Below are 25,000 nucleotides of genomic sequence, written 5' to 3'. Positions count from 1 at the left end.
GTTATGCGAGTAGGGGCAGTATAAGACTATACCGTTTTTCGCATGTTAGGCCGATTGGTAGTTAGGCCGAATGGTTGTTAGGGCGAACAGTCACCAGGCCGAATGATTATCAGGCCGAATAGATACAAGGCCGGATTCGACCATTCGGTCTATCGTCCATTCGGCCTAGCAGCCAATCGGCCTAACAACCATTCGGCCTGATGACCAGTCGGCCTTACATGCAGACGAGTGTAAAATATTTCTTATTGACCTAGCAACCATTCATTACGATCACTCAGCCTTATGACCATTCGGCATAACGACCATTCGGCCGAACAGCCACTAGCTCCAACATGCAAACAAGCGTTAATATGTCTTATTGGCTCAGCGACCATTCGGTCTGACGACCATTCGCCCTAATAACCATTCGGCCTAACAGCCTTTGGCTGGACAACCGTTCGGCCTAGAGGCCTATTCGGTCTGATAACACATTCGGCCTAACGTCCATCAGCCGATTGACCTTCAGTCGAATAGCTTTCGGCCGAATGACTCAGCCTCTATAAAACACTCATCCTGAAGCAAAACTTAATTGTCCGAAAGATTTCATGAGTATAAGTGAAAGGCTCAACTAGAACAAAAGTATGTTTGTTCCCAGTGTATCACCAGTGATCCGTTATACTTATTGCGAAATTTATATGTTTAGATGAAATCTAAGTAAGTCTTCATCTTATTCTGCTTGCTTAAGCCATTTTCTGACGTCAGTTTTTTTTATTTGAGAATAATTTTCAACACATGCCAAATATTAAAACAACGAATAAATCACTTGATTTAAGCGCTGATGTGGTCTAGTGGATAGGCCGGCGCGAGTCTGGTAACCCAGGCGTACTGGGTTCGATTCCCGGTATCGGAAAGAAAAAACTTTTGGGTTCGAATCCCATAAGTTGCCGACAGGTGAGATGCTTGGGGAGTAAGTAGAGGCCTGTCTCGAACCCACCCTTGTCCTTCCTCCAACTGGTATCAGGAGGGGTTGGTTTGTTATCTTGAACTGCATTCTGTCCATATCCAGCCGGAATGGATATAATGAAGTGCATGATGGTCTAACCAACGTCTCATGATCGCTTTCTATTCTACGCTGCCTACTCTAAACTTTGAAATTTCCTTCTCCAAACTATCTCTAATTTTCATTTCCAGCGTCAGCTCCCCGAGCTATTTAAACGCCCCAAAAACAAAAAAACGAATAAATCACTTGATTTAGTTTTACAAAATTCCGCATCTTGTGCAGCTTTCGATCTACCGAGAAAAAAACCAGTGAATCGATTTGCTTCAAATTTTGTACAATGTTCTTCTTCTTTCACTACCCACTTCATTGCTACCCACTTCGAATGTGAGCTGTGCAAAGTTGTGGATCATCTGTGCTACCATGGGAAGGAAAGGGTTAAACCTTCAAATACCAGTCATAAACGATAAAATTGAAAAAAAAGCTTATACCATCCATTTTTTAGGGTACAAGTAAAGTTTGTGGTTTATTCACATGAAATATACTGCAAGAACCAAGGATTGTTAGTACATCTTTGATGATTTTTCATTGAAAAATTGTGTTTTCTCGAACACTTTTCCCTACAAAATTAAATTTGTTGCGCTTATTCAAGACTTAATGAAAAGCTCCCAAAATTGTTATTGCTATTTTCTGGAGTCAAACATCCAAAAAAAATGGTATGGATAACAGATTTGGCTTGCAGCGGCTTCAATCTCTCAGACCCAAACAAAATCATGGGTCCACAACAGCCATGGGAGTGTACTCTGCAATACTTCAGGTTTTGATATTTTGTCGAAACAAGTGAAATGACGGGCTCGAGGAAAACCACCCTGCACCCCAGTAAGATATGACATTGATTACATATTCGCTATTGATCTTTGTCTATAATTCTTCTCATTTATATATTTTCCTATCAATTTCCCGTTCTCTTCAAAAAGTGACGATCTATACCTAGGCAAACAAGTGTAAACTAATAAAACAAGCTTGGCTCCTTAAAGCCTGAAGGTATATTTATGAGCCGTTTCAAATGAAGGAATTCCAAAAAAAGTGGATTGACATTTGGAATCGAAAGGGTTTTTATTTCCCTAGGAAATTCTAGGTGTTCTTATTGTTGGCAAGTAAAAATCACACTATTTTACATCATTTTCTAAAATAGTCCTTCTATTCCCCTAATTTATATTGTTCGTTGTTTGACCTGTTTAGAATGTGGGTCAGTATGATTTAAAAGAAAAACGATGGAGAAAAAAGGCTCGACCAGTGTCCTATCCAGTAAATCTGCCAAATTTCAATTCTCACCTCAAAACCGGTTCGAAGTCAAGTCAATGACGTCCTAACAGTGCGCATCATCAAATATATGAGCTCCGAAAAGAAGATCTCTCCGGATCTGAGAGAAAGAAACCATACAGACACGATTCATTTGATTTTCCGGTGTATTTTGCACTGAAGCAGTATTCGTGTGATCACGTAGCCATCAGATGCTGCAAAATCTCTCGTTGATGACGCAAATCGCTTATATTGTACCACTTTGCCAACGTGTGACTTGAGGAATCATCTTGGCTTGGCACTCAAAGCGGGCGATCTGTCCGCATATTTCTTCAACTTAGCCAAACAACAGTCAGCCTCAAGCAAAGGTCACGAAAGTTCCGTGCCATCCACACAACACACTATCAGCAATGAGGCTGAAATCAAACGGGCGTTCTGCAGGCTGATAGATAGGCTCATCGAGCTTTCGAATTGTTTGTTTATGACTCCTCGATCGTCTAACGTGACCGAAACGAGCATTTAATTGTTTGTCAATAATATAATTACCCGACCACGAAACGTACGGAGGCGGTAGATTCGGCAGGCATTGAAGCTTGATGTTTGTTCTATCTTGATTTAATTGGGATCACATGACGCAACGGTAATATAGGTTCCAGTAAATTGGTCGGTCATTAACAACAAAATCGTTTCAGATTTCCTGCAATCTTGAACAAACAAACAGATCGCCGTCTACAAAGAATCTTTTCTTGATTCTTCAACCGGTAAAATGTGACAAAGATTGTTTTCATTACAGAATTCTAAAGCTTCATTGAGGTTTCTTCGTAATAATGAGAGCTCGATAATCTGATATCTGTTTGCCATTGATTCCCATGTTGAATAGGTACCTCATATCTTCTTAATTGAATTGTTCATCAATATGAAAATACAGTACTCGCTCGTTAATCGGACACTGTCAGGACCGAAGGGTGCACCCGACTATGGAAAACGTCCAATTACCGAGTGCACCTTGACAGAAACATTTTTTTTGGACACGAGTTTTGACGCAAATTACTATTTTCATCATAAAAATTGATATATTATTGAAGGTTGAGTAAAAAGTAGTAAGAAAAACTGAACTGAACGAGTTTTAAAAGTTATAAACGTTCGATAACATCTTTATGAAAACGACAGTATGTATTGCCATGTAAGAGAAGCGACGTCTGAAACACAAAATTCCAATCGATACAAAAGAACTGTCAAAATCGATTCCAATCGAACCGAGCTTTTGTCGTAGAGCTTTTAGCTTTCTAATTGAAATCTCAACCAATGAGAGTATTGTGATTGCTGTTGTAGTTCAAGCAAATAATTTTGAAGCTCGTCAAACGAATGTATGATAATGAGCAATTTTTTTCATGCTCTGGTGGTTCGTGTTCATAGTTAGAAAACTATTTGATTGTTAACAAAATTGAAGTCATTCACATCGTTTATTTTTAATCGCGATCCACCGGGCATCAAATTCAATGTTATTTTGTTGGATTTTCGAGCGTTCACATTAGAGCTTGAACATTCATGCAGAAAACATTTTTTTTTTTTCAAGGGAGTTTAACAACCAGGGTCATTCTTCCCTAAAAATGCAGAAAACAGTGCTGAGGATCTTTTTTTATCCAAGCGTTCGGCGATGTGGCCATACATTTTATTTTAAGAGGGATCGGATGTCGCTTCTTTTACATGAAGGTTCACTAGTATTGGCTGATAACATGCGAGCTTAAAAATGGATCGATTAATGGACAGAAAAATTAAAAACTTGAATTTTTGGAATTATTTCAACAAAACGAGCGAATATTTAGCTTTGTACTCAGCACCCGAAAATATCCGATTACCAAATGTTTTCGATTAAAAAGTGTACGGTTGACGAGCGAGTACTGTAGTTTAATTTCATTCAGTGCGCTAGCAGGAAACAAACCAGGTGATTGAATTCATGGTTGACTTTAACTGCATATAAGTTATTTGAGGCCCTGTAGGTGTAGACCCTATAAATCGCTGACTAATAATTGCAATACATATGGAAGACGAGGAAAAAAAACTTTCAACCAGGATCGGCGGGCCTCTTTCAACTAAAAATTTTTTTAAACTGTTCCCCAAACTTTCAAGATTGCTTACCTGTGTCCAGATGAAGATCGGGTTCGTTGTTGGTCGGTAGACTTCCAGCTTTGCCTTGCCATCTTCTGTGATCTGCCGCACGAAGGGTACAGCCGATCGGAGGTTTTCCTCCTTGGTGCCCATTTCCATCTCGAAAAATCGTATACTTTTGCCGCTTTTCCGAGAATCGGTACTCATAGACTTGGACTGCTGGAAATGCTTACGCGAGGAGATGTAGTCTTCGTCCTCACTCGAATCTAGATCCTGAAATTGGAATCGATCAATACCAAAAAATCTGATGGAACCCATTCTTGACGTCGTCGTAAATATACCTTCAAATCAATGATGACGGGTTTCGTGATATCGGCATCGATCTTCAGCAGCGAGGTAGATGGCTCGAAGTCTTCGTCGCTGCTCGAGGGCGAAGGTTCCTTCTCGAATTTGAACGATATGTGCCGATTGTCCAAACTTCTGTGTTTCCGCTCCTGGAACTGCCTGCGTTGACCTTCGAAGTCGTCTTCCGACGAAGACGCCTTCAGTAGCTCTTCAAGCACTTTGGAACTCTGTACATCTAGCGAGACATGCTTTTTACCCTGGAATTGCCGTCTATTGTCGGCTGCCAACAGGTGACGAAGTTCCTGGGTACGAAAATGTTAATTTAGTCCAAAACTTATCTGATACGAAACACAACACCGGAAGTCTTTAAGCCTACCTTTATCAGCTGATTCTTATGAGCTGCGCTGCTGCTGTGACTTTTGTTCCTCTGAAAATGTTCCCGTTGCTTGCGGAATCCTTCGTCAGTTTCATCGAACCGATCGTCGTCCTCGTCGAAGGACACCCGTGAACCCTTGAGCGAGGATTTACTCTTGGATTTCGAATCTGCAACAGTTCCGCTTGATCGAGTACCTGCCGCCGGGGGATCAAGAAATGGATTCGTATCCTCCGTTTCCAGTATAGGGCTGAACGGTCTTTGTGCTGCAGCTGCTGCTGCCCTGGGAGTTCCGGCCAAATCGTCGGCGTTCGTATCCAGAACGATTGTGTCCAAACTGGTTGCCGTCGTGGATGTCGACAAAGATCCTTCGCCCGTGTTGACCCGTTGATAGCCGTACTGCAGCGGGTCACGTGTGTCATCCTGTCATACAGGAAGAAAAATGTGTTAGTTTGCTTACGTTACACAATCGATGGGAAACAAGAATGGAGTACCAATTTCTAGATGCTGTTCGCAAGATCTCCCTAGGGAAACTAGCCATCTCCCGACACTCATCCGCACAGATAGTTATAGTTGTTTTGTTCTTTACTGCGGTCATCGTTCATACTCCCTGTTTGCACAATGATAAAAATCCCTTCGGTATTGACCAGTAGCTGAATTTAATCTTTACCAGCCTAAGATGCACTACTTGGACATAATGCAGCCTCACGAGTGTTTATAATTATCTTAAAGTGATGACGCCTCGCTTACTGGCTTGAGAATATGGGCAATATGATTAACAATTTTTTTCTCAAAAAAAAAAAAATTACAATTTGACATGTTTCTTGGAAAGATCTCTATCTGAGCAAAACGTATAAAAGTCTTAAGTCGTTATTTATTTTTTACAGAACAAAATACTTTGTTCCTTTTTAACTAAACAACAAACCACATTCGAAAAGATTTCACAAATAAACTATAAAGTTCTCCAAAAGATTCAAAAAATATTTGGTATCAAAAATTATACTTTCAGAAGAATCTTGTAAGCATATTTATCTTCTAAAAATTATTGTTTCAGAGTAACAACATCTTCATAGAGCTTTTCACTAAATTATTCTTGAGGCTTTTCGTAGAGCATGCTTCGAAGCAATAAAATGTGTGTAATATTTCAGTTACTTCACCACAACAGTACAATTTGATTCTAATCAAAATTTATGAAGGTAGGAGACTTTAGATTTGTTGGTGGTTTATAAACAGCTACTACAAAAAAAACACCAACCATTCGAAGAGTACACAATAAAGTGGCCAAATTAATATGAGAAAAATTAAACTTATAATATAGCGAGCGATAGCCTAGAATTGGTATAATGCCTCAACACAAGGTTCCAATCAAAATTTGAGCCAGATCGGACCACGGGGAGGGGTCGCGCAAAAAGCTTGAAGTTTGTATGGAAGTTTGAGACATTTTGTTCGTGAAGAACATGAAAAATCAGTTCGCCATCATCGACTTTTCTTCTGAATATTGTTTTTCTTGAAGTTAAAATTTTGACAAATATTTTCCCCGAAGACTACATTTCGATTAGAATAATAACCAAACAGTTATGGTAAAGTGGTGAAATTCCGAAGAAACGCCGTGAATGTCGTTATTGTCATGGCAATGTTCAAAAGCTATTGAAATGTGATAGTCTATCGTTCTATTGATAAATTACAGTTATAAATTACCAGCCTAACTACATCATACTGAGTCGATTTGGGGTAATTTTTTAGTTTCTCAAACCCTGGGGCTTAAATAGCTTCGTTTTTATCCAAATTTTTTGAAGAATTTTTAAGTAACGTTTGCATGAGTAAATTCGAACTTTCAGGTTTGTATAGGAAAATTGAACATTTTGTACTGAAAAATCAACATCATTTTTGTTTCTTCTGTGGAACCGAGCCAGCTGATGGTTTTTGTGCCAATTTAAAAATTTGTTAATGTAAATTTTCCGTTGAACAACTCAGTTGAAGACCGTACGTAACTTCGTATCTTATAAGGCCAAAAAGTTATTAGCTGTTTAACAGGGGTATGTCTTTTCGCATTGATAAACCATAAATTGACATCACTGCTGGAGCCTCGCCAAGTATTGCGTGAAAAAAAAACTTCCAATAACTCGCTAGGCGAACAGCAGTGATGTCAATTGAATTTATGGTTTATCAATGCGAAAAGACATACCCCAATTTAACACCTAATAACTTTTTTGTCTAAAAAGATACGAAGGTACAGTCTTCGACAAAGTTGTTCAGCGTTGTTCAGTTTCCTTTAAAAAAAATTATAAATTGGCACAAAAACCATAAGCAGGCTCGGTTCCACAGAAGAAACAAAAATGATGTTGATTTTTCAGTACATAATATTCAGTTTTCTCATACAAACCTAAAAGTTCAAATTTACTCATGTAAACGTTACTTAAAAATTCTGCAGAAAATCATGGGTTGAGGTTCGGACCAAAACGAAGCTTTTTAGACCTCAGGGTTTGAGAATTTTAAAAATGATCCCAAATCGACACAGTCTATTTGAGACAGTCGTTCACAAAATTTATGTCTCTGAGAAACGAAAATCGTTTTGAGGTGTGTTCAGTACATCAATTCCATTGTCTTTGTAAATGAAGCTAAAATGTTGTTTTTGAGAGTTTCACGTTCAGTCATTGATGCTCCATCAGGTGTGGCATAATTTTCTGTTGAAAAAAAATTCCACCCACGCACAAAGAAATGTTCATAAAGCTGGCTTCAAGTAGAATTGGATCAAAAACTTTTGCCTGTTTCTGTTATTTATTATTGAATTCATTCAAGATCTTTTTTTTTTAAAGGTAGCATTTTCTTCGTATTTTTAAGATCCATCATTTTAGCTATCTTATTCCACCAAGTCTTCATCTGATTGATGGCTTTGGCAAGTCTCCTCTTTATGATTGCCCAGTATTTCTCAATAGAGCAGAACTGGGAGCAGTTGGGTGGGTTTCAAAGGTTTTTCGGAACAAATTGGACCCCTTTCTCTGCATATCATTCATGAACGACTTTGCTGTAATGACAGCTTGCCAAATCTGGCCAAAACATTACGGGATGGTCGTGTGATCGAATGAACTGCAAAATTCGTTTTTGGAGACACTCTTTTTGATATAGTTTCTACGTCGTTGTCTTCTTTGTAAAGAAAACTTCCGTTTTTTTTTGCTACAGCTGCAAATGCCTTGCCAAATCATAAATTTTGGTCCAAATTTGTCGGCAAAACTAATTTGAATTTGGCTGGAAATATTCTTGGGATATCCCTCGAGTCGTTGCGAAGTAAAATTTTTGACCTGGGATTTGCACGAAGTCAGATTTGACGTAGGTTTCATCGTCCATCAGAAGACACCCGTCGAACTTGGTCAGCACCTGGTCGTATAGCTTCCGAGCACGGATTTTGGCCACACTATTCTGTTTTATGGTCCGATTTGGCTGTTTTCGAGCTCTATATGACTTGATTCCTTCCCGGAGTCGAATTCTCCTCACGATACTATAGGCAGCACCGGATTTTCTGGCCAAATCACGGTCCAACAGATTGGAAATCCTCTTAATCGTCTTCGAAATTTACCATGCATTTTCCGGCCGACAGTTTCATCCGACGATTGGCTTGAGGCTTCGGAATCACATCGTGTATGTTTCCTTATACCATTTAATAACGCGCCATACGATATTTCTGGGCAATTTCAGTTGTTTAGCTTAGATGCGGACCACAATGGATTTTCCAAATATTTGTGCACAATTTTTTTCAAAAAAAAAGTGTCAAAATACATATGGAATGTCAAAAATACATACGTGAAGCTGACAAAACTCCCGACACGTGGACGCCAAGAACTTCCTAATCTGTCCCCCAGGAGCGTCACAATATGAGCAAAAGTTTGTTCCAATTCTATATTCTGGACAATGGCTAATAAAACATTTTTTTAAACTTAATGCAGAATGTTTAATTTACTTGTAATCTATCCAATAATTGTGAAAAAGATGCGATTCCTACAATAACGGATGTTTACCTTTAGGGAATTTTCTATTATCAACTACGATGTCGATTTGATGTGCATCTTTTTCAATTGCAAATTTCTCGTAAACTAGTATGGCTCTTAACGAAAAACTCTACATTGAAACAATCCTTACATTCGAAACAACCAGTTAGGAAAAGAACCGCGGTTAAAAATTAATAAAAAAAAAAGATTTATTTACAAAAAACTAAAATGTTGTCTCCAAACCCCACCTGGGGTAAGTGGGGACGGCTTTATACAGACTTGATATTTACATATTTTTTGAACTTTGTGTCTTTCATCCAATACAATTAGACTATATTTAGCATTCGGATCATGAAAATTTGGTAAAGTACTTCGTTCTAAAATAAGTACATATATATTTTCGATGTAATCGGATCTCGTGTGTTGCAACATAAACTACACAGAATAATCATTGAAAGATGCCTTACTAATAGAACCATAAATTTTCCCCTAAATTTTGGAGGGTTCGAGCAATAAAGTAACGTATTCAACCAAGAAAATACATTTTTTTTTGGAAATTTCCTGAGAAATCAAAGGGAAAATCTATCGTCCACGAAAACTGCACTCCCCAAGCAAAAAAAAACGGAATTTGTAATGTCTAATTTGTAGTTCTTTCAAAATTGTATTGTTTTAAGAAATTCCGGTTTTAGAGGTACATCCTTGGAAATGATGCCTTTTTTCCAGAGAAGAATAAAAACGCTACAGAATTCAACCGCCATCATTATCAGTAAATTCCTCTCGTCAGCCATAGAAACACGATTAACTAGAGGCCTAGTCTACTGATGAGTCTTCAGAAAATTACACGAACCGAATCAACGGTTTATTTACATATGCCATAGAAAGTCAAACAACTGTTGGTGACTTAACTTATTCACGTTTCGTTCGAATGTTGTGGTTTGTAGTTAGTCTGTTGTACTGCTGTCAGTTTATTATTTTGGCCGAACAAGAGACTGCATCGAAAGCTGGTTGTAAATTGTAACGTTTTATTTTGATTAATCAAAATAATTTAAACCAACTTATGAAACGTATTTATTACAACACTAATAATATCTTTTTCTTTTTCGTTCCAGGTATGTTCAACTGATTTCATCATTTAAAACAGGCACCAAGCTACATTTAATTTTGAACGAAAATGAAGGGTGCAATTCTTTCATTTTCCAGGAAGCTTTAATTTTGAGAATTTAGTTTTAAAAAAATTACAAATTAAAACATGAAAGGCACAGTTTATATTAGGTATTATTGGTAGGTGATACATTCTTAAGTAAATCACGATAAATTATTTAGTTTAAGCATGTTTATCCACTGATATGAATTTATTCAGCGGAAAACAATTAGCAGTCCTTGAACTGTGTCAGTGGGCCATTCACGCCTCGAATGGCCCGCGTTGACTGTTCTAACTTCCTGGAACCGACCGTCGCGAGCGCTCGAATCGCTACCGGGATTGAATTTTCCAGAGAGAGAGATTCTCTCGCGATTCGTGACACAGAATTCATCCATTTGAGGACACCTCGCTCTACTCGCCACAGCAACATTAATTATCGATGTAAACTTGGCGGAGGCACGCCGACCGTTTACAAATAGATATGCCTCCTCCTACGACTATATCATATGGCATACCGAACACGTGTTATCTCTCACGTTCCTGCTTCGGCCGAAACTGCTCAGGTCTAGTTCTGCTGGGAATGGAAATGTCCAAGTATGATGGCGAGCAATTTAGTTGGCGCCTGTACCGTTTTGTGCCATTTGATGAATTTGATTGAAATGTGGCGAAGCAGATCGGTTATGGAAGAATAACATGTATTATTCGTTTTAAGCGCGCTTTTTTTACTAGTCTCTTACATTCTAGGAACAGATGATCGTTTAAATTTATTCTATTGGAACCTTGAAATGAAACTCTCCGTAGCCGAGAGAAAGAATCAATCGCTATCGTAGTTTGCTCTACTAAGAGATGTTTGAATTCGGTCCAAGATTTGCATACGTTGTCTATCTGCCATAATCTGTTGGCAAGAAACCATACCTGTCCAAGTTCAAAAGTCAGAGTGAGAACAACGACTTACATTGATGCATTGCTGCAGCCGGCTAGCTTATATCACATTTTTTCTCGTGCCAACGTGTAAACGTGACTTCATCAACGTATCAGATGTTTTGTTTGGCATTACATGGTTTAGTGAATTCAATTACCTACATCTTAGAATCAAATTGAATTATCAGAAACGAGAATAAAAATTTATAATGAAATACGATTTCAGATTCTGTATTGAAATTCAGAATGCAGAAGAAAACATTTTAAAGCAGTTGCCAAACACGTTTTTCATTTTTTTTTTTTTTTGCGGAGCAGGCAAACAAAAAAATCCGTGATCTACACGGACTCGGCCAGTATGCTAACATCTCTCGAAAGCGGAGTTAAGCACCCAATAATCCAGAGCATCCAAAAACATATTAATGCAAAAACTGCTACGCTTGAATTGATCTCTAGCCACGTTGGAATTCGGAAACCAAAAAGCGGGCCAACATGCTAACTTAGGACGAGACGACGAAATGCTGCTGATGAATACACCCCAAGCGGACGCGCTGAAATGGGTATACCCGAGCAGACATTGATGCCCAAATTAAGACCTTGATAAGGCGTCAACAGCAAAGTGATAGCATCTTTTGGTGTTCAATTTTGTACTAGAGCAAAATAAGATATAACTAAGGTTTCAAAAATGTTTTACAGATTGCAAATTGAAACCCAATTTAGGCAACAACAGAAAAAATGGAAGCGAAATTTGGTGTAGAATTTATACTGACAGCAAAACTAGGCATTATTAAGGTGTTCAGTTTCTTTATGAAATGCAAAACTAAGACTAAAACTTTACCGTCAGTTGCTGTAGGAAAAATAAAACTTTTTGCAAAATAAGGCAACAATATCCTAAATTTTGTAAAAAAAAGGTAAAGGCGTTTTCTCAAATCCAAAATTGAAAATTATAACATATTTTATTCCCGATAAAAAAACTCAAAATACGGTGCTATGGATAAAAATGGTAGTATTAGATAGCCCTAAACTTAGAGTTCGAATGAGAATTTTCAAAATGAAGTGCTTAAAATTTAAATACAATCAATAAGCTGAGAATTAACAACGATTTTTTAGACTTCAAATTAAATTAGGTGAAATATTTTTATTTTTAGAATTTCAAACTACAATAACTACAACATTTGGTACACTCATGTACCTATGCTTCTTTGGTTCTGATCTGATATCTATAAATTATCATTCTCGTTTTGAATAGTTGAACAACTTAAATCTCTTAAATATTAACATTCAAAATCAGCTACTCAAAGCATAAATGTGATCAAAGTTCGACCAAATTATAAGACATCAACGCAACGGAAGCTAGGTTTGATGAAACTGATGAAATACTGTTTCTGATTGGATTTTTTTTTGTTGAATCGAACTCCTTTATATTTAAAAAATGCTATAAACTTAATTCTTTTGAACTTTGATTTAAAAAAATTGAACAAAAGAATTTATTTTAATGGCTAAAGCGAAAAAATTCTTTTAGTCAACGAAAAATGGATAATAAACCAAGAAATTTTTTATTGCCCCAGAATGAGTGATTTTTTTATAAGTCGACGTATTCATTTAAAAAATTAAGAATTCGCAAAACACCAAAACATGTGTTATCTATTTTATGTTTTAAACACTATATCTACTATAAAGTTAAAATAGAGATTTTTTCATTGGAATTATTTCATTGGTTTTCATAAACTTATTTAACAGAATAACCCTGAAAAGTAGAAAAAGTAACTATTTTCAACCCCGTATCATTATTCATAACGTAGCGTGTATCAAATGTAAACAATTTTTTCACGCATGCAATTGCATTCTGTTAATTAGTTCATTTTATTCAGTGGTCTGTTAGATAATTCTTGTTAAGTGAAATACAAAAGTACAACGGAAACGAGTGTAATGATAACAATGCCTGTGATAGCAGAGGATCACCGGAAGATAGTCGCAAATCACCGGAAGAAAGACGCAATTCACCGGAACAGAACGATTTCAAAACACTTTTGCATAGGCGCAGTGTTACTAAAACAGGTTCAAACGGCTAGGGTACCGGCTTGTAAGACCTAATGAGTTTTCTTGTACTCCTCAATAAAAAAAAACTCGGACCCGCCCTGGTTTATAAATCATCTTTACAATGATAGTTATAAAAAAAAATATTTGTGTCACGAACGGGTAAGCAGAGGCGAAAATTTTTAAATTTCCTCAAAGCAGTGTCTACACTATGTTTAAATAATACAATTCAATTCACAATCAAAATTACGTATTCACTTAACACAATTATTTTTTTAAAGTTTCTCAAAATATTACCCCTGTGCTGAGTGCAATAACAGAATAAAAATTACGTTTTCAACAGTAACCAAAGTTCACACCGCACGGCTTATGATGAAAAATTGGTAACCGGATGTTTAATTGCAGTTCTTATTGAGATTTTCATTTCTGAAGATTTATTTTCGATTTGGATATCTACAATTCCTGCCAAATTATCAAACATTTGATCACAGCGTTTTATCTTGAGTAAACATATTTATTGGCTACAGGTCCTGAACACTGAAGTAAACATAAACAATTTTAAAATAATTTTTTATAATCTATTAAAATATTTTTTTTAGTGCATTACGACAAAATTTGATGTCCGGAAGAAAGAAATATTGAATGTACCTGATCATTGTTTTGCTCATTATTTTAAATGCGAGATCAAAAAAGCTGAAAATGCTAGCAATGGCTTTCTATCTTAAGTAAACGATTTATCCCAGGAGCACGAGAAAGCGGCATGAATTTACCCCGAAGCACCCCAAATCTAGCACTGTGGAATTCAGATAACCAGATGAATGGGCATACTCATCTAAATTTGTATTTTAGGTAAGTACTAATAGTTGAGTTAAAAATATTGTGAAACAAAATATCATAAAGGAGATGTTAAAACTATTTTGTTGCAAACCAGACGATTGGAGTTTGCAATTTGATTTATTTTCAATCATTTATAAATTGAAAAGATTGTATCATAGGTTATATTATAGACATTCTTAGCGGTTTTCAATGATGTTATACTTGCAAAATTAAGAACAGGTTTTGTTGATTTAAACGCCTATGTGTAGACTACACACTCATTTTTGTTCAAAATATAATTTGTTGTTGTTTCCATAATCGGTATCTCACTCATTGCCTGCACAAAGGCGTTTTATCCTTAGCAGATTCTGTTCTTAATTCGAATATATAACCAAGCATGCTTTTACGTCTACACAATAGAAAATTTTGCTATCACGCCCTTTGTGTCAAATTTGCTCTCATTTTGCTTGACATAAGGTGATACATAGCAAAAATGAGGGCAAATATTTATACGTGAATAGCAGCGTACTGCCAAATTCAGCTTTTTTTTTTCAGGAGGCCTTGACGATACCTCGTTTTTTCATAAATTTTGAGAGTTAAAAGATGCCAAATTTTGCTGTAAACGAAATTTATGATGCCTTATATAAGCATCTTTGTGCTCTCCAAGCTTTCAAAAAACGAGGTGTAGATAAGGTCTCATTTTTAGCAAAATTAGGTATCACTTTGCTAACCAAGTATGAAAAGTTGTGCTCTCATTTTTGCTGTGTACCACCTTATGTCAAGCAAAATGAGAGCACATTTGGCTCTCAGGGCGTGATAGCAACATTTGCTCTAATTTTGCCATAAAAGTCTGCTCGGGTAATACGACAGCAATTGTAGAAAACATATGGAAGAAACTGGAGACACGAACAGGATACCGGGAAATAAATTCGACTACAGGAAAATGGACAGACATCGGAACGAGAAAGGAACAAAAAATTATACCAGGCTGAGAACTGGTCGCATGCTGATCACCCATCAACATGTCCTGGAAGGAAAAGAAGAACCAGTTTGCTGCACTTGTATCGTGGCAATTACAGTGAAACATGTTCTTATGAAGTGTCAAAAATATTCTGAGCTCAGGCAGAATATATTACCGGAAATAAAATGAAGATTAATTTATTAGATTTCTGCCACTAAGTGAATTGGACAGTGATATATTTAAAAAAAACGTAAAACTGTAAACTGAAACGAAAGATTAAAAACACTTCTTGATTAATCCCTTCTTAAAAAATCCCTCCAAAAATGCAGAACCTTAATTTAGAATCTGGATGCATGAACGGAATTCATAACCAGCAGTACGAGAACTTAACGAGAACTGTTCGAGCTATTGCATCAAATGGTTTTAAGCCTTTTTTAACTATAAACACGACAAAACAATAATTCCAGGGAATTTAGAATGTTATGTACTTATAGGTATTTATAAAGGCTTTAAAAAATTGAATGGACTCTGGAACCGCTGAAAAGTTTTGATGATACAATTTTCATAATATAGAATCAGCTGCTTCCGTTGATTTAAATTAAGGTTGCCAGAATTTTTACAGCACGTCTCCAGGCCGGACAGATTCAGGCTATTTTATCTGAAAACCTGGCAAAATCCGGGCATTTGATATCTCGATTGTCGACCATAATCGGGTACCCGGATAAAACCGGGCAATCTGGCAACCTGAATTTAGATACCTTTGTCTAAACTGATTCATTGGACAATAATTCCTATGAACTGAGTACCTACTAGTTTTGCTCAACACTTTTGCCACGGCTGTTTGATTATCTAAAGGATTTGATAACCTGATTTATAATATTAATTGTTTTTAATTGTTAATTTAGGTTCGTATCAAGATTCTTATACTCTTTTAAAGCTGTATTTTCCATGAGCTACACGATTTAGTGAAGTTAGCTTACTTCGGATGTAATTATCCAAAAACAATCAAAGCCTCAACATTCGTTTAAATTTTTCGAACATAAAATGTTATTTTAAAAAAAATCAGCAAACATCACATTTTCTCCACCATTGCAATGCATTGTTTTGGCAGAGGGGGTTTTCTTCTTTTATCGGAAAACATTTAGGTCAATTCTGAGGCTAAATTTTTTTTCCAACCCAGGCATGGGTCTTCTGTAACAATTTCTTATTTCTCAAAAATTGCATTGACAAAAATTTAGTTTGAAAATAAACTTTTTGAATGATTTTTATTTATCCAGCAGAAATGATAGCAAAATCGGAAACTGTATTCATAACTGGTGCGTCCAATAAAAGTTAAAGATTTTCTTTAATTGACTCTACAAGCCTGGTTAGCAAACTTTCTTATTCATCAATTGAATCATTTCAATCATTTTGAAGGCATGGATCTATCGATTAGTTAAATGAAACTAAATGTATAAGCTGTTGTGTTCTTTTTATTAGCTTTTTCCATCCAAAAAGTACCACTTTCTCAAGGTGCATCCTCTCAAACAGCATCCTTTTCAACAAAATTGAGAAAGATTGATCTAGCATAGATTGATCCTTCAGCCCTGATTTGTTATACAGATGTTTCGTTTGGGCCATTAAGCTAAATAAATCTTGAAGCAACAATTTCTAGATGCCTCGACACGGTGAACTTCTGCGTATTAATTGTTTGATTATTGTTCCAAACTTTTTCTTAGACAACTCTGAATAAATACACGAAGATTTAAGCAGATTAAATCAGTTTTAGGAATCTGACTTATCCATTGAACATAAAATGACATCTGCACCGCATGAAAATTGTTAAAAATCGTTAGCACATTTTCAGTGAAAAAAAACTAAACTAACACCCTTTCCTAGTGCATCAGTGCGTCCTGCGTCCATTTTCATTTTCAAATTTATCGATGAATTTCAGTAGTATCTACTTCCTTTTAATAGAAACAACAACCTAAGACAAGCAGTTTCAAGTTGTTTAGCTTTGAAATTAGTTTTGACATGATTTAAAGATTTCAACGATTTAAGAAAGATAGATTGTGCATAAAACAAAATCTAAACTAGACTCGGTTTTTTTTTCTCTTGAACCGTCTTGTGATATTTTTATACCTAACCGTGGTAACCTTCAAACATCAGTAGACACAACCACCCATTCGCAATTTTTTTAACCAGGACAAATATTAAGCCAGTCGTTAAATGAGAGATCTCACATATTCTCTGTTTTCAGTGCAGTACTACAGCAAACACTGCGATTGGATAGAGCATTAAGAGTCGATGGGATAAAAACAAAAGCTATAAAATACTCGTATCTAAGTTCATCATCTCTTCAGCATCCTAGATAACAATTTTCGGTGCCAGCACATCTGGTCTCACAAAAAGTCTTGTACCTGTATAAAGGTCTTAGGCATAGCTTCCCCTATTTTTCGGCATGAAAGCACAGTTACTTTCCTTCTTCCAACAACTTTACGACGCTACAGCACTTCCCATTCGATTCATCAACTCGGGGATAAAAATAATTCTTCAAAGTCACCATTCCTTTCACATCAATCTCTCAAACAACTAGCAAAAAAGGAACACATTCAATGCCGCCAATTTTGTGACTGACGCAATAAATCTGGCCAGCCAAAAATGTTTACAGGGTTTTACAGTCACAGGGAAGCCACATACTTTTAACAAGGCCCGGTGATTTTGTGCTCGCATCGGCAGAGGCACGCGAAAATACAGAAAACTCTCCCCCACAAGTTTGCCAATCATGATGACACGACACGACGGACAGGTTCGTTTTGAGCAAAAATGACGTATTACATACACTGATACTCGCGAATTCGCGAAAAACAACATCAACTTCGGTCCGGTGGGCACTTCGCCAGCTCTGACGTATAGGATGTTTCGGTTTGCCGAAAGAATTCGATCGACCGTATCGTTGGAAGATACCGATGTATATCTGTACTCATGTTGTTGTGTTTGCAGAAATTCGGAAATTTTGTTGACCTTTTGAAAGTCAAATTTTGCCTGGTATCCAAAGTTTAACTAAAGCTGTCACTAACCGCATGCAATCCCAAACGAATAATAAAGTCAAATCCCGCATGGCAATTTCGTTATCAAACCGCTAGCTTCAAACACACTGTTGCATCTCTTAGACAAAATACTGGGTACTCCATTCCTGTTCCAGAAGAAGGACATGAACTGCTTACCCCTTCGTTGGTCATCGTGCGCTTTATTTTGTCCACTATGCGACCCACTGGGCCGCCGCCCTGCCTATTGTTGCTCATTTTGGAGGCACTCCGTTTCTGATTACACTATTTACTGGCTTTCGGTTTAAGGCCACTGGAAATTGCTGCTTCGTTAAACAATTTTTTTATAACGACCTTCTCTCTGGCCTGCTCAATAAGGTGTGTCACTCACTAAGATTCCTTTCTGGTCAAAACTAACGTGTGATTTTCCTTCAGATTTAACTCCCTTTTAAACTCCTAATTATTTGGTTTGAAGTTTTAATTTTTTATTTGTTATTTAATTTATCGGCCTTATCTGTGAAAAGTTATGTCCTTTTTAGTAAGAACATCTTAAGATTATGAAATTTTTATAGGCGGATAGAAAGTTAGAAGAAATGAAAGATGGCGAAAATGAGCGGGTTGAATTTATTAGAAGCATTATCATCACATATCAAATTTTTGTTCGGCACAGGCCAAACACCAAATTTGTTTTAAATGCCATAGAGTTGTTTTTTTCAACCATAAGAAGCCTCTGACCTCTTGTAACAATCAATATTTTTTACTAACGATTTAAAGAAGATCAATCTATCTCAACATATTTTTAAACAAATCACACGTTAGTTTTGATCAGAAAGAAAACCTTTTAAATCCCAAATGAGCTTCAAATTTGACACATCCTACTGTTCGCAACCCCACGTGTATCTTATTCACACCAGCGGATATCGATATGTTTACCTTTTTGCACTTTTTTTCCACCGTTTGCTTATTATCACTGAACGTTTGTATTACTATTATTTACTCACTGGAACACATGCAAAGGTTTTTCCAGTTTTCAAATGCAGATACCAGAAACGTTTCAACTTAAAACGAATACAGTCCACAGCTCGAATCGAGCGTTAATCAATTCAATCGATTCACAGTCTCTGAAACTTTTTCCTTCCTTTCTTCTGTCACAAAAACCTCGTTGCACACCCGTGCGGAAGTAGCTATCCAAATTTCAATGCTTAGCTGCAGTGATTGTGATCTCGTTTCTAGTTTCGGAAGTCCAGTCAGTTCGCGGTAAAAAATTAAAAAAAATCCTTTCCGTAACGTTTCACGTCCGAACTCGCGGATACAACACGTACGCGATTCTATTCATAAAAGATCTGCTCTTGAAGTTTCGTGTAGCTTAAATAGCCGTCGCGCTTCGGATTCAGTCGTGGCTCGCTTGGTATAAGCGGATCGCGAGCGCGAAAAAAGAGTCGCGATACTAACAGAACAAATGTATCCGCAGCACGGGCTACCAATACAAGTAGGTTGGTAACTCTCTTTCGCTCCGATGAGCAAGAGTAGATAGATTGTCAAGGTACCTGAAGCTGCTACCAGGCGCTGATCGATCGTTGATTGACGCAGTCGTTTGATTCTCGGAATCCCAAATTTCGTGCATATCGTGCAATTTCAGTGCAACTTTTGCTAATTCCCGCCACACCTCCAGAATGCTCTGCAGCCGTAATAAACGTGACTCCAGACAGGGTAATTGCACCTGTAATCATCCTGACCAATACCCATACAGCAAACCGGCATCCTACCGATTGGTGTGGTACATATATAGTGCAACAGCAGTGGAAATTTCCAGAGACCTGTAGATTCGATCTTATAGGGGTCTCAAACAAATACATACGTTGGTGCACCGGTCCCGTATCGATCGAACCTACGAGAAAAAAAAGAGTTGCATCAGAAAATTACCTGTCTCTATAGCAAAAAAAAACTTGATTGAGACGGCCTTGCCCGGAACAGTTTGTCGACCAATGCACATTCCCGTTGTGGTTCCGCTGAATTCAGGTCTGTAATTTGAGCTAACAGTAGTGAGGAATATTCGCTTTTCGCCCATACAGATATCGGAAACGAGAGATACCGTGTGAACCGGCACGTTTAGTTTGAGTTCTAGTTGGCACAATCGTAATAAATTTCAGAAGAAGATGATTCTCGGTTATTGACCTCTTACTATTTCTGAAAAAAAATCATGTTTACGACTGTGAAACAAAAACTGAGGGGAAGTGTTGCTAAAATTGATTGAAAATTTCGTCATCCTCTTTGACAAATCACCACTTTCCCAACCTTCTGATGAAATTGCATCCAAGTCAAGAATTACGAATCGATTGCCGTTCCCTCAAAACTCCCATGTCCAAATTTTCAAACAATCCATAGCATAACGTCAATATCACGAAAACAGAGAAAAATTAGTATGGACGACCCGGTTTGCCGCCCCGACCCCAAACTTGAAACCTGATATAAATTACTCGTCCTTCGAAATTTCCCTGTACAAAGTCTCATGACAATATCCCAAAAATATTGAACTATTATTATGGACGACCCTTTTCGTCTACCCCTAGCGAACAAATTGACACTTGAAATCTATTGCCCGTGACTCAAAACTCCCGTGTGCAAATTTTCATCCCAATCGGATGTATATTAACGTGAATATCGCAAACACAGTGAATATTTAATATGGACGACCCCTTTCGCCGACCCCTGATCCAGATTTTGATAATTGAAGTCATTTGTTCGTGCTTAGTAACTGCTATTTGCAAAATGTCATCTCAATCCGATGTATACAGGGTCCGGCAATTAAACTGCTACATTACTTCAACAGTAATTATTTCGTTGCACACGAAACAGTATTGAACGACACCTCGTAGCTTTGTTTACATTAAGTCTTAACTATCATTGGATGTAAGTGTTACTTTTGTAATCAGGTGTTATCCGGAAAAATGGATCTCGAACAGAAACGTAGCGCTGTGGTTGCCTTGTTCCTAGCTGGCAAACGGCAGAAGGACATAGTTCGTGAGCTGTCCGATATAAGTGTGTGCAGAAGTTTTGTATAACGTTCAGTTAAAAGATACCTGGAGACCGCCAAAAAAGAAGTGCCAAAAAACGGTATGGTGGGGGACGCCGTCCTACTGTGGTGACACCTGCCATGGCGAAGATCGTCAAGAAGCGCCTTAAGAGAAATCCTCGTCGTAGTTCCACTAAATTGGCAGAGGATCTCAACATATCGGATCGAAGTCTCCGACGGATCCTGAAAGATAAACTTCAGACCAAGCCCTACAAGATCCAAAAGGTTCAAGACCTTACGGTGAAGCAGAAACAAGAACGGGTAAAAAGAGCGAAGGCGCTGCTGAAGAGGGCCACAGAAGGAAGGTTAAAGAATATCGTGTTTACCGACGAGAAACTCTTCGCCGTACAGCAGTTCGTGAATAAACAGAACGACAGAGTTTGGTTGCCAGACAGATCACGAAGCCATGCCGACTTGCTGACGACCACCCGGTGACAGAAACCAGCATCGGTGATGGTTTGGGCCGGAATCACCCGTGATTGCCAGACTCCGCTGTTTTTTGTCCCTGAAGGAGTGAAGATCAACCAAAATACATATCGGGAACTAGTTCTACAGAATGTCATCGAACCGTGGGCACGTCGACATTTTGGTTCCAGGGATTGGGTTTTCCAAACTTTTGATTGCGCAACATTTTCCAGGGCTCATTTCGAGCTCCGAGTGGCCGGCGAGTTCGCCAGACCTGAACCCTATAGACTTCGCTGAGTATGTTGGAGCCCGAAGTCTGCTCTAAGAAACATGAAGGTGTGGAGGTCCTGAAGCGACATCTCGTGGCAGCCTGGGATAAAATACCAAACATGGTAAAACGACTATAATCGAAACAACAAAACAACAACAAATTAGAGCGCTGTTGGCTCCGTAGTTATTAGCGTTACGATGAATTTGAAGCGTGTCTAAATCAATTAGGCGGCAACGGCTTTCGTAACTGGGTAAACGAAACAGATCTAACCAGTTCAAGTGTCGCAGGTCGCATGGCATACCGTATGAAACGCCGCTGGATAGCCTCTATTCGTTCAGCTCCGTTCTTGTAAAATGGGCACCAAACTGTAGATGCATATTCAAGCGTTGGGCGAACTAAGCTGCAATAGAGACTTTTTAGGCAGTACACATCTTTAAACTCATTTGTTACGCGAAATAAGAAGCCAAAACTTCTAGACACTTTATGGACGATGTAATTCGTATGAGTCTTAAACTCCAGCGGGTGATTTAGGATAACGCCCAGATCGTTGATGTGGTCCACCCGGGTGATTGTTTCATTCCCGAGAGTATACTCTGCGTAAAGAGGGTTCCGCTTGCGAGAAAAAGAAATGACTGCACATTTGCGGTGGTTCAGAGGCAAGCAGTTGGTGTCACACCAGTGAGCGAAGGTGTTGAACTGCATTTGCAAGAGATCAATATCGTCTTGACCATTGATGGTGTGGAAAAGTTTGAGGTCGTCGGCATACGCAAGTTTTGGGCCGTCCAAGAGAGTGAGAACATCGTTAAAATAGATGACGAAAATTATCGGTCCCAAGTGGCTTACCCGGGGCACACCTGAATAAGCGGATAATTGTCTTGACTCTTGAAAAGTAATTTCCAGTTTGCACTGATAACTTTCGTCCCGTTGAATAGCTTCGGAACCAGTCCAGTAGGGATCCACATAATCCTAAGCGATCGAGTTTAGCAATAGCAATATCGTGATTTACTTTATCGAAAGCAGAAGACAGATCAGTATAGATGCCGTCAGTTTGGGACTTCATGGCGAAGTTATCTTGCACGAACGATGTAAAAGTCAGCAAATTTGTTGTCGCGGATCGTTTCGGCAAAAATCCGTGCTGATCGTTGGAAAAGTATTGTTTTGAGGACGAGGAAATCGGATCCAGAACAACCAATTCGAACAGTTTGGCTAAGGGGCCGTCTCCAAATTGGATTTCATTTGAACTAGAATTTCAGATCAATCGGACTTGATTGAGGGATGTCTCAAAATGCTCAGATTTTCGATTTTTCTACCCTCAAAAATCACCAAAGAGGAAACCAAAGGAAATTCGAAAAATCGAAATTTTAAATTTGATGCTAAATGAGTAAGAAATGCATGAAACGTCAAGATCTGGTGTTATCTCGAAACAAAATTGGCCAAAAATCGACTTTCTGGGTTGTCCCAGTCGTAGAGAGTCTATTTTTGGGCAAAATTTTTTATAACAAACTAAACTTTGTTTTTTTTGGTAAAACTCTGTCAACATTTCAACACACCTTCATCTAATATGCTGTTTAAGATACAGTTTTTTCTAACGTTTCCAAAAATGTATTAGAAGAGGTTATCGCAAAAATTTAGAAGATGTTTCTATAAAACTCATTTCAGATGGAGCCACATCGAATACAGGTGCATCTCACGGACGGCTGAACCGATTTTCAAAAACTTAATACTTTTTGAAAAGCTGTCGCCAAGATCTTAATGATCACAAAGTTTGGTACATTTTCAAATTGTAGGTGAAGAGAAAACTAAAAAATGAGTCTCATGCTTCGCGTGGAGTTAGGAGTTACAGTAACTTTATACGTGAAGCAGACGAGCCAAAAAGTGGATTTTGCAGTTTCACTAGAACTAATGGTGTAAGGTTTTGGTGCCAGAACATATCACTATTTTTGGACCATCCTACACTACACATGTCAATTTGAAAAAAAATAAAAATGTCAGTACATTTTATGTTTTTTTTAAATGGGTATATAGCTATTTCAATATGCATGTTCAATGAACATTGCACGGTGTCTCTGAGAGAAAATTTTATTTTACAAAAATAAGCGATGCTAATTTTTGCGCCATTTGAAAACTGGGACCCCTTTCATTAGAGCCCAAATTTCAAATAATCCATCGGGAGATCTAGAACAATTTATTTTTTTGAAGATTTTTTAACCTTTTTAATGGTTTTTCCAAAGACAAAATCATACTGATCACTGTGAAAACGCTTGTCTTACCTTTAGCGTTGATTCTTCTCCATAGGTCAATAACATAGGCTTGCCAGATACTTTCAGAAAAAAGCGGGACATTTCAGGAAAAAAAGCGGGACACAGACGAAAAAAGCGGGACATTAAGGAAAATATTTAAAAAGCTTAATTATGTAGCAAAATTTATATGTATACCATCAGCCGAAATTGTTCATAGAATGTTACACCAAGGTTTTCTATTTAACGCAGGTTGATTTTGCTCAGTTTTTCTTACATGACTTCTATTTACACGGTTTTTTGTCACATTAACTGTTATTTTCTACGATTCTCGAAATCTAACACGTTATTTGAGAAAAAATATTTCAAGTCGTACGTGTAAACGGCGGATTTGATACCGTGTAAAAAACTTTCGTGTAATTTGTGTAAAAATTGGTTTGTTTGGAAATTTGTTTACATCTTTCTATATTTCGGACAATTGAGTCGAAAATGGTTGTGTATAATATTGTATAAGATTCCGGTGAAAAAAATAATCTCTATAATTTTATAATCTATAATTATTTGGAAGCAACGTAAACAATATTTTCTTCACACATTGATTTAACGGGTTCCAAGAAATTTTAACTGTAAAGCACTGTACTGAAATGCTAATATCTTTAGAGTTATTTAGTATTGTCTTATGTAAAAAGTGAAAATTTCTGCTTATTTTGAGAAAAAGACCTATTTTCTGTGCAGCTTGTTACTAAAATTGTGACGAATTGTGACTAAAATTTGATTTTTTAGTGTTAGTCAGTTAGCTTTATAAAAGTTTTCCAAGAAAAAAAGCGGGACATTTTAAGGAAAAAGTGGGGCAGCGGGACATTCAACAAAAAAGCGGGACATGTCCCATGAAAAATCATTGCTAAAAATCTTTCATTCTTTTTGATGGTTTCTGAAAGTTTTCATGCTTTTCACTGTTAATCGATTGTTAAACCGGTTACCACAGTAAAGTGTAATATATAAAACCAAAAATATATTTCAACATTTT

At 37.5% G+C, this 25,000-nt stretch overlaps 2 protein-coding genes across 4 annotated transcripts in view; one reads left to right on the top strand and one right to left on the bottom strand.

The window, feature by feature from the left end:
* LOC129752765 (facilitated trehalose transporter Tret1-like) overlaps positions 1–19,339 on the bottom strand; it is a 22,033-nt gene extending 2,694 nt beyond the window's left edge. The window contains exons 1-5 of the mRNA XM_055748536.1: positions 18,921–19,339; positions 18,168–18,356; positions 5,109–5,528; positions 4,729–5,034; positions 4,418–4,660 (exon numbers count right to left, since the gene is read on the bottom strand). Of these exons, the coding sequence (XP_055604511.1) occupies positions 4,418–4,660; positions 4,729–5,034; positions 5,109–5,528; positions 18,168–18,245 (1,047 nt within the window). The 5' untranslated portion in view covers positions 18,246–18,356; positions 18,921–19,339. The remainder of the gene's footprint in view (positions 1–4,417; positions 4,661–4,728; positions 5,035–5,108; positions 5,529–18,167; positions 18,357–18,920) is intronic.
* The window catches only part of LOC129755869 (RING-box protein 2), a 16,871-nt gene continuing 11,110 nt past the window's right edge, over positions 19,240–25,000 (top strand). The window contains exon 1 of one of the 3 annotated variants that reach the window (XM_055752560.1): positions 19,240–19,480. In XM_055752560.1, coding sequence (XP_055608535.1) covers positions 19,447–19,480 — 34 coding nt within the window. In that variant the 5' untranslated portion in view covers positions 19,240–19,446. The other 2 variants (XM_055752558.1, XM_055752559.1) reach the window with 2 other exon arrangements.

Source organism: Uranotaenia lowii, chromosome 3 (genome assembly GCF_029784155.1).
Source record: "Uranotaenia lowii strain MFRU-FL chromosome 3, ASM2978415v1, whole genome shotgun sequence".
In the NCBI taxonomy this organism is placed as follows: Eukaryota; Metazoa; Arthropoda; class Insecta; order Diptera; family Culicidae; genus Uranotaenia; species Uranotaenia lowii.
This window is presented reverse-complemented; position numbering and strand designations above follow the sequence as displayed.